This window comes from Trichechus manatus, unplaced genomic scaffold (genome assembly GCF_000243295.1).
Source record: "Trichechus manatus latirostris isolate Lorelei unplaced genomic scaffold, TriManLat1.0 scaffold00151, whole genome shotgun sequence".
Taxonomy (NCBI): domain Eukaryota; kingdom Metazoa; phylum Chordata; class Mammalia; order Sirenia; family Trichechidae; genus Trichechus; species Trichechus manatus.
Genome location: NW_004444087.1, coordinates 3,470,276 through 3,480,085, shown reverse-complemented (window position 1 = coordinate 3,480,085; position 9,810 = coordinate 3,470,276). Strand labels below are relative to the sequence as shown.

Genomic DNA, 9,810 nt, shown 5'->3' with positions numbered 1-9,810 from the left:
TTACTGTTACATGAGAAACTATCTGTTCTGTAAGCCTTCACCTGAAGTACAATAAAATATTAAAAAAAAAAAAAAAGTAGTGCAACAGTCCATACACTGTAACCCCATGACCCTAATTCTGTAAATATAAACTAATATACCTATATACACCCATAAGGTCCCTGGGAGGCACAGTTTGTGCTCAGCTGCTAACTGACAGCTGGCTGTTTGAACCCACCCAGTGGCTCCATGGAAGAAAGTCCTGGCGATCTGCTCCTGTAAAGATTACGGCCAAGAAAACCCTATTGGGCAGTTCTACTCTGTCACACATGGGGTCGCTGTGAGTCGGAGTCAACTCGAGATAATGAACTTGGTTTTACATCTGCCCATACATATGAAGCCCTGAAAGGAAATACGTCAAGCAGTAACAGCAGTGTCTTTGGGAGGCAACATTATGAGGCGACTGTTTTCTTCTTTCGGATTTTCTGTATTCTCAATGCTCCATAAATACGAAATACTTGGGGATGTTATCCCAAGGTCTCGCTGGAGGATTTCTATAAGATCAATCACCTCCCTAATCAATAAGCAGGCATCCAGGGAAAGTGGGCCTCTCGATTCATAAATGCTGACATGACAAGCGAGACGTTAAACAGTGACTGTTCACAGGAACTGCACATGTTTGACGGTTGACTTCATCTTTAGGGAAAACCCTGTGGAATTTCTGGGGTGTAAAATTAAACACCAACCAGTGACCCTGAATTATTCAAAAGTGAAGAGGTGCGTGTCTTTCTGGTCGTTTATTCACTAAGAGACTTTTGTGAATGTTTGCATGTTTATTTGCTCGCTCGACTGTCTACAGGTTCCAGGGTGGAAGAACGTGATGCCAGGACTCTGAGACACTCTGAGGGACCAGCCTGACGGCAGCCCTGTGTCACCAGGATGTCTGAGACGGCTGTGAAGGAGGAAGGAGGGCGGAACGGAGTGGGTGCCCGGAGGGGTCACAGGGGCACTGGCGTGAGCACATGTCGCCCACGAGAACAGGGTCAGTGGCACACCTGGCTGGGGGGACTGTCGGGGGAGGTGGGTAGGCTCCTCTGTGTCCACCCGTGCCGGCGAGCACACAAGATCACAGAATGACCCTGGCAGCTGTGCCAGCCAGTCAACACCTGTACCAGTCACTCCGTGTGGCCCCCTGAGAGCCTGGGCTCACTCAGCATCTCAGCTGGGAAGGAGGGTGGGAGGTGGGTTTATGCTGAGTTACATGCCTAAGTAAGAGACGTGGTGCACTGCCCACACTGAACTCTGCTCAGATGCACAGGCCACTCGGTGCAGCACTATTGTGAATGAGAACAAAGACGGCCCCTTCCACACCTCCACTGTCCCAAAGAGGTGGCTGCCCTCTGCCTTCCCCAGACCCGGCCCCATCTTACCCCTCCTGACACAGCTGTGCACCATGTGAGGATCCTCCACGAATCGACAAGGACAAGTGTCCAGCAGGCCACTCGAGGACCAGGCGGTACCATCCCACTTTGGCCTCCTGGTCACCCTGGTGGCACCTGCAGGCCAGCTGCTGGCTGATGCCTGCCCCACCTGTGCCTGCCCCACACATGCCTGCCTGCTCACCCCGCCACTGTCTCCACACAGACCTGAGAGCCAGCCCAGACACTGTGTGTGTAAGCCCACAGGTCAGTGCTGTCCCTGAGCAGCAGGCAGGACCCCCTAGGGACCCCTGGCAAACTCCACCTGTCTGGAGCAGGTGACGCAGGCCAGCTGTGCACGGTGAGCGTGGGTAGCCCTGGGCAGAGGCACCACACCACAAGCTGTCGTCTGTGCCTTCTATCTAGCTCGGCCCCATGCTGGCCTCTACCTGCCATCCACTGATCCACGCACTCTGGCAACACTGTGGGTACCTCGGCCCCTGCCAGGTCCAACACTGACCTATAGCATGACCTGGGCCTCCAGTGGGCTGGCAGCCTCAGGACAAGCTGGCGCCCACGTCTGTGCCCCTGCCCCCACAGAGCAGCTCTACGTGGAGGGTGGACGCACGGGAGGGTGGGAGCCAGAGAAGGCTCATGCCCTGGTGGGCACCCCAGGCCTTGACGCTGGTGCTGTCCTGACCAGACGCAGGCAAAGCTGCCGGCGGCCTGGGGCCAGGGGAGCTCAGATGTAATGTGGGTAATGGCCAGGCCTCCTCCTGCCTGCAGGCCCAAGGCTATCGCTTGAGGCCCTTCTGGCCCAGCACAGTCGTTTCTTGGGGCCAAGGGCTGCCCTCGCTCCTGATCACCCAGAGCACGCGGCCACAGAGCTCACCTTGAAGAGCAGGCAGTCAGCTTTGTGCTCAGCGTACATGGACGTCAGCCGGTACTGGTTCTCGGTGGTGATGTCGATCTGGTAGCCCGTGAGTGTGTAGCAGACTTTCCGGAACTCCTGGATCTTGGTCTGGAAAACCTCCTTCAGCCTCTGGTTTTTCAGCTCGGCGCTTTCCACCTGTTTCTTCAGCTCTGGAGAGACAGGGGGAGGGCTCAGTGACTGGCTGGAGGTGAAGGGGCCGTCAGGGACCAGAGGAGAGGGAGGGGCATGGAGGGGCCGCCGACTTGAGGGACAGGACGAGACAGCTGAGCTTTCGTACCCCTACCCTGAAGAGAAAAAGGAGCCACTCTCCACACCAGCAACTCAGTGTGTGAGCATCACATGATGGAAAAGCAGCCAGGACACTGACCGTCTGGCCCTCAGTGAGGACAAACATAAGGTCACCGTATGTGCCCCGTCACTGATGGCAGGTGCTGAACGGCACCTTTAGCTCTGGCCCTGGCTCCACACCTGGCCCTCTCCTTCCTGAGGACCTGCTCCCGACTGGCAAAGCGACCAACCTCACACTGTCCCTGAACACCTGAGAAGCCAGGCAGTACCAGTGACAAGAGCGAGTGTGGCACGCCCCAGCCTCGTGGCAGAGTCCAGGAGGGAAGGTGTCTCATGGGGGAGAGGGGGACTGGGAATTGGACCCTGGACTGAGATCAGGGTCTGCTGCACCCCGGTGTGTGATGCCAATGATTGTCTCCTTGCTGGCAGGACCCCCACTGCCCCCCAGGGGCCACCACGACCCTGCACACTGGAAGCATTGAAATGCCAGGTGGGAGGAAAGCCCCTGGCCAGGGGTTGTTTGGGGGTTTCCAATCACATTGCCCTGGGGGTTCTGCCTGCCAGAGAGAAGTCTGCCTGCAGGTGAAGAAGGGCCCCTTGGAGGAAGGGACCAGGGTTGAGCGGAGCTGCCTTCTCTCCTGGAGAGAAAACAGATTGGGCCTCAGGGCCCCATGAGCCCAGAGGGAAGCCAGGCTCACACCTTAGCCACCTCTTCCTGACCCTGTGACCCTGCACAAGCCCCCTGCGTCCCTGGCCTTCACATGTGAGATAGGAACCCACCATGCAATGCCTCCAGAGACCTAAGTCAGGCCGCACAGCTGAGAGCACATCATAAACTGCAGAGGGCTTTGAGTGCTGCCGTCCTGTCTAAAAACGTGGGTGCTGAATGAATGTCAGCCATGTGGGTGATACCACCTTACAGACATAAACTGTAGAGGGCCATGACTGTCATAACCCTGTGGGATATGTACCAGTACTCTCCCCATTGTACAAACAGGGAAGCCGAGGCTCAGAGGTCAGCCCTGTCAAGCACAGGGAAAAGTGTCAGATGAAGGCTGGTTCAGTAGCAGCCCCACCGCCTCCCTGCTGCCCTCAGGTGCTTGGGAAACCCTCTTGGGCCTTGCTGATGTGATCCCAGTTATGAGGAAGGCCTGGTGCAGGGCCCTCATTCTGGGTGAGGCTCCCTAGTATCGGTGAGAAGACAAGGACTGTATAAAGAACCCAGCTGCCAGTGAGGCCCCATAGGCACCTGCACTCCCCTGCCCGTCTGCCGTTCATCACTGGCACTGACGCCCTTGTGGACTCGGCTCTCCCAGAGCCTCTCCACGGGGACATAGGCCCTGATTAATCGAGTAATCGGACCACGGAATCAAAAGGTTAATTGACAGCTCTGACCCCAATATGCTTCCCGGCCTCCCTCGGCCAGGCCACCCGGAGATGGAGTGGCTGGCAGGAGGACGCCCACTGGCAGAAAGTCACTGAGCACACTCCCGTGGTGATGTTTCACCGTGTCAGAGACAGAGACGGCACTGCCTTCCACGCACGTCAGACGTCTGCAGGGAAGAAGTAAACTCTAGTAATCAATGTGGCCTGGCCTTGGAGCAGAACAGAGCCCCTCCCCACCATATCCAGGTGCTGCAGACTTTTGTGCTTCCTGGGCTCCAGGAGTGGATGGGCCGGGCTGACGCACCAGCTCCGAGTCTGAACAGATCAGCCCCTCAACACCTCCTCACAACACACCTCTGCTGCTCTCAGTGAGGCTCAGGGCTCGGGGAGAGGGGTGTGGTGTCCTCCTCCCAGGAGTGGGTTATGCTGCCTGGACACACGCCTGCAGGGCACATGCCTGTGGGGCACACACGTGCAAGGCACACATCTGCCTGAACACATGCCTGCCAGGCTTACTCTTACCTGGACACACGCCAAACACACACCTGCCCAGACGAACGCCTGCTGGGCTTACGCCTGCCTGGACACATGCCTGTCCAGATGAACACCTGCTGGGCACACGCCTGCTGAGTACATACATGGCTGCCTGGACATATGCCTGCTGTCTATCCCAGCTGGGGAAGTGTCCTCAGGGGACGAAGGGTGCTGCGTACACTCCCTCTTGGGGAGCACCCTGCGCACCTGCTCCCTAGAGACACCTATCCGGTACAGCCCTCACAGCAACACATGGGGACTCACCACCCCTCTGACGCCAGGACATGGGGCTCGGAAACCACTTCCTGCAGGCCACGTGGTTGGTCTGTCAAGGTGAGGAAGGGGCTGCCCTCGGGAAAGGCTCATTTACTGAGCCAGGCTCAGGGCCTGGACTCTCGCTGTGACTCAGGCACTGCACAGCCGGTGCTTGGCTTCCCTTTATTCTTATAGTTCCATGCTTACGTAAAGGGGGTGAATAATTCACACAGAGGTTTGGATTAAATAAATAACAGACGGCTTTCACCTAGGAAATGTCACTGCTTTCCTGCCTGCTGCACTCGTGCCACCTGTGTTCCCAAGTGAGCTGGGGAGGCCCTGGACGTGTAGCCCCCAGAGGAAGGTGCCCTTGAGGCCCAGAGACCCCTAGGGTCTGTGGTGAGCCTGCAACCACCCAGCCTGAGACCACAGGACTGTGGTGACCCCATCCTATCAGGCAGCTTGGTGCCACTGGAGCCAGGTGGAGCACAGAAACATCTGGGCACCGCCCAGCCCCCTGAGAAGGCAGTCCTAAAAAGCTGGGGTCCAGGAAATATTGCCAGGGCCTCATCTCTGCCACGTGGGCACAGCTGCCTGGTCGGGCCTGGTGGACTCCTTGGGCCTCACCCGCTGGTGGGAAGATAGAGTTAGCAGTGTGGCCCCAGTAGCTGTCAGGTCTGCTGAAGCCTTCAGAGAGCTCCCAGGCTCCCCCAGCCTCAGTCTTAGACTGCTGCGTGGCATGTCCTGGGTCATGCTGCTGGGCGGAGGCCCCTCCTGGCACGGCAGGTTCGCTTCCTGGGGGCCCTGCTTAGGCTCTCTGTCCATCCCCTCCTCCCCGTGGCCCGTCTTCCTCATGAGGCCCTCCAGTCCTGGCTCTGACGCCTGGGACTCCCCTCCTTGCAGCACCCCCCACCTGCCCCAGCGGAGCTGCCCCCCTTCCCTCCTGGCCGCACCTGTACCTCCTCCCTCGGCCCTACTGAAGTCCCTCCCGATTCACAGCGGCACACAGCAGATCCATGGAGGGAGTGTGGAGGCAAGTGAACAAGCCAGACGATGAGGAAAAGGAGGGCAGAGGAGAGAGGGGGCAGGTAGCTACAGACTCAGTGCTTAGGCCTGGTGAGCAGGTGGCTGCCTTGGCTGTGTTTTCCGAGTGGCTACTGCCTCCTTGTTGATTGGGTGGGTGAGCTGTGATGGCCCCAGCTGAGCCACCGAACAGAGCCACAGACATGCCACCCAACACCTGGCTCCCCCTGGAATCGTGGGAGCAGCCGTGAAGGTTCTGTGGAAGGACAGAGAATAAAAATAAACTGCACTCATTATGTAAAGGCTACTGGCGAGAAGAGTGGCGTTACCCCTGAGAGTGGTGATGTTGGGATGAAGGTGAGTTTGTGGCTTGTCCCTCCAGAGGGACAGCTCACACCTGGACACGGCCTGTGGTTTATACTTAGTGGAGCGAGTGTGAGGTGGGCAGCTGCGATGCACTGAGGGAGGGACAGAGTGGAGAGTGACAGAGCCGTGGGCAGTAGGGCTGCGCTGTCCGTAGCCACACAGCTGTTTCACATAAGTACCAGGGCCACTTTCCTTCTTACAGCTCTCAGGTGAAAGGGCAAGGGCACTGGGGTGGGTGGAGGGGCTCTCTGCTCTTGAATCTCTCCAACAAGTGGCCTACACTTGTGTGACCCCAGAGCCTGCCAGGCACAGAAGCAGCACCTGCCCCTTGACCACACTGCTGGGTGGCTGCTGAAATGGGGACTCTGGGATTGGGGCCTTGCTTGGGGAAGGGAGAGCAAAAAGCTAGCACTTTCCTCTAAAGCCCTTCATTCTGCAAGGTGCTAACACTCACAGGCAGGCTAAGATGAGATAGGAATGCTTCTAACGATGATGCAGATGGCTCTTAGGAGGGCAGCCCCACAGGACTCCGCAGACATCTGAACCAGGATGGCAGCTGATGCATGGCCAGCTGGGCTAGGGGCCTTGGGTGCTGGGGGAACATTGCCTTGTTTGGGTCCAGCTATGGCTCGATTCTGTGGGGCCTGGTACTGAGGGCTGAATTCTGGAAGGAAGAGACAGACCCCAGGCACCTCACCAGCTTTGCCTGCCTCACACCCCTCCGTAGCCTGGAACCTGTCCAGGCAAAGGCGCCCACGATGGGGGCTGGTCGGACTGTCTGAGTTCCAGGAAGATTCTCACCACCAGGTCAGTGCCTTCAGGCAACCTGCCCAACCCTGACCTGCTGCCCCAGTCGCATGGAAGGCTTGACACCGAGAGGAACCCAGCCCCCCTGTACTCTGGAGGCAGCCAGAGGAGGGACGTCAGGCTACCTCTCCCAGACCCGTGGCCAGAGAGTGGAGAGCAGGGTTCAAATCAGAATTATATGACCCCAAGGTTCTGCAGTTGTGATGCCCAAGGCTGCGCCGCTGGGGTCACCACACTGGGTCACCCCACTGGAACTGCCTCTGCTCAGGCTGGCCTTGGTGCTGGTTGGCCCCATTTTCTGAGCTCATATGCCGCCCTCTCTCCTAGGTCTGGCTCCAGTCTTGTGCGGGGGCCCAAACCATTTGGACAGGTCTCTACGCAGCCAAGGCAGGACACAGCCTGAAGGAAAGCCCTCCCTGTGGTCACTAGGCCTTCACAGGGTAGCCTGTCCTGGTGCCTCTCCAGGTTTACCGGACACTGCTTTATTCCTTCTCAACGGTGCCGCATCGCTTTACCATCCCAGGCCTTTGCATGTGCTTGGAGTCTTTTTCCCCCTTTCCTCACCAACTCTTATGCATCCCAGCTCTAAAATCGCTTCTCTGGAATGGGCCTGGTCTCCTGGTACATGTTCTCATTGCACACTAGAGTTTTCTTCCTAGTATTTATCATAACACTGATAGAGTATTACAAAAATTTTTCTGCTTGATGTTTATTTCCTCCAGTAGACTATAAGCAGAAGGGGGGCTGGACTGCTTTTTGTCATTATTTACCATACTCTTCTCCACCACCCATCTTGTCAGTTTGTGGCACTGAGGTGGCTTGCATGTTGCTACAATGCTGGAAGCTATGCCACTGTATTTCAAATACCAACAGGGTTGCCCAGGGTGGACAGGTTTCAGTGGAGCTTCCAGACCAAGACAAAGTAGGTAGAAAGGCTGGCGGTCTACTTCTGAAAATCAGCCAATAAAATCCTATAGATCACAACTGAACACTGTCTGACTTGCTTGCTATGGATAGATACATCACCAAGAAGAATCAATTGCTAGAGGAGAACATTGTGTTTGAACTAAAGGGCCCGCAAGGGAGACCCTCGGTGTGATGGAATGGCACAATAGTCACAAGAATGGATTCGAACATGCTGGTGATCGTAAAGATGGTGCACGACTGGGCAACGTTTCATTCTTTTGTACAAAAAGTCACCAGGAGTCGGAGCTGACTCGATGGTAGCTATCTATATCTATCTATACTTATGAGAAAAAAAAATCTAAACATCAGTGGAACCACCTGCACCCTCTGGAGGAAAGGCCAGCCCGGTGAGCTTTCTCAGCCCAGGGAGGGAAAACCAGACAGAGTCCAGACAGGCTGTTCCAGTGAAGGTCACCAGGAGGGGTCACTTCTCCTGAGAGTGGCCCTGTCACCATCTCTCCACAATCGCACTGCCATGAGGGAAACCAAGAGTGGAGGGTCAAGGCACCAGGCCACATCTTGGCAACATGCAGAGAGATAAGAGGCTGCATGCCTGGGCAAGAACCAGGACTCCTCCTCCATGGAACATTCTGGAGGCTGGCAGTCCCAGGCTCTGGCAGCAACTGTTTAGGAATCGGAGGCAGCTTTTGAAATGTCCTTTGGGACTCCGGACAGAACCATTTTTCTTTCTGAAAAGTGAGTAAAATAGACTTAACCAATGCAGGAATTTTTAAGCTTAAAGAGCAACAAAACAGGGCTAATATTTCACCATTAATGGAAAAGGCCCCCTAGGACTGGGGCTGAGTCAGTCAGCTCTGGCTCTAAGATTGGCACACCCTGGTCTTCAGTGATGCTCAGAGAGGACCTGAGGGAAATGCAGGTAGGGTCCTGGAGGCGGGCCAGCTGTGGGGCTTAGGGAGCTGACTGGCGCTGTGGGAGCCACTGGGCAGTGAGTGGCAGAGGGGATAGTAGTATAGGAAAGGCCCACAGACTGCAGTGGGCACCTGTCCAGGATCCCTGTAGCTGGTGATGCATTTTCCCTTCAGAAGTACCTTCCCACGCTCCTGGCTCTGCTCCAGGCCCACAGACAGTCCGTCGGCTGAGAGATGGGCTCTGCACCCACACAGCTAGTTCGCATTTGACTAGGGAAACCGTGTCCCACAGGGAGGAGGAGTGCACTTTCTACTCCACCTACCATGGGCCACCTGGCTCAGGTGCATGTGCACAAACACATGCACTCACTCATATGTACACACACCTGCACTCATATATATGCACACACGCATGCATCACACAAAGGTACACACTCACACACATGTATACATACACACAAATACCTACACACATATGCATAACACATATGCATGCACACATAAACATGCACACACATGCTCATGCATCCACACACACAAAATGTACATGCACACACACACAATGCACATGCACACACGTACGTGCACACACATATGCATATACGTGCACTCATACACATGCACACACATATGCGCAGTGCACACACATGCACGCACACTCTGAGTCCTAACCTAAGCGCAGAGAAGAAAAACCCTCTGACAACAGAGTCACAAGCACACTGGCGTCGGATTTCCTGGGTGCTCTTCATTCACATCACCCTTGCAACCTTCTCAGCTGCTTCGAGAAGTATCATTAATCTTGTCCTTGAAAACTGAAACACGGGCAAGTGGTTTTCAGGGACCGCCTGTGTGAGCCCGCAGGCACTGTGGGGCTGGCAAAGCCAGAGGGTTGGGGTGGAGCGGTGCGTGGGTTGGTCCTAAAGCCTGCAGTCCTCTCTGCCTCGGCCAGCTTCCATCCTGGCTTTAGGGCCCAGGTGCCAGT

The 9,810-nt window shown here is 56.1% G+C and overlaps 1 protein-coding gene across 1 annotated transcript in view; it reads right to left on the bottom strand.

The window, feature by feature from the left end:
- MAD1L1 (mitotic arrest deficient 1 like 1) overlaps positions 1-9,810 on the bottom strand; it is a 491,032-nt gene that overhangs the window by 72,538 nt on the left and 408,684 nt on the right. The window contains exon 17 of the mRNA XM_004385925.2: positions 2,290-2,480. Coding sequence (XP_004385982.1) covers positions 2,290-2,480 — 191 coding nt within the window. The remainder of the gene's footprint in view (positions 1-2,289; positions 2,481-9,810) is intronic.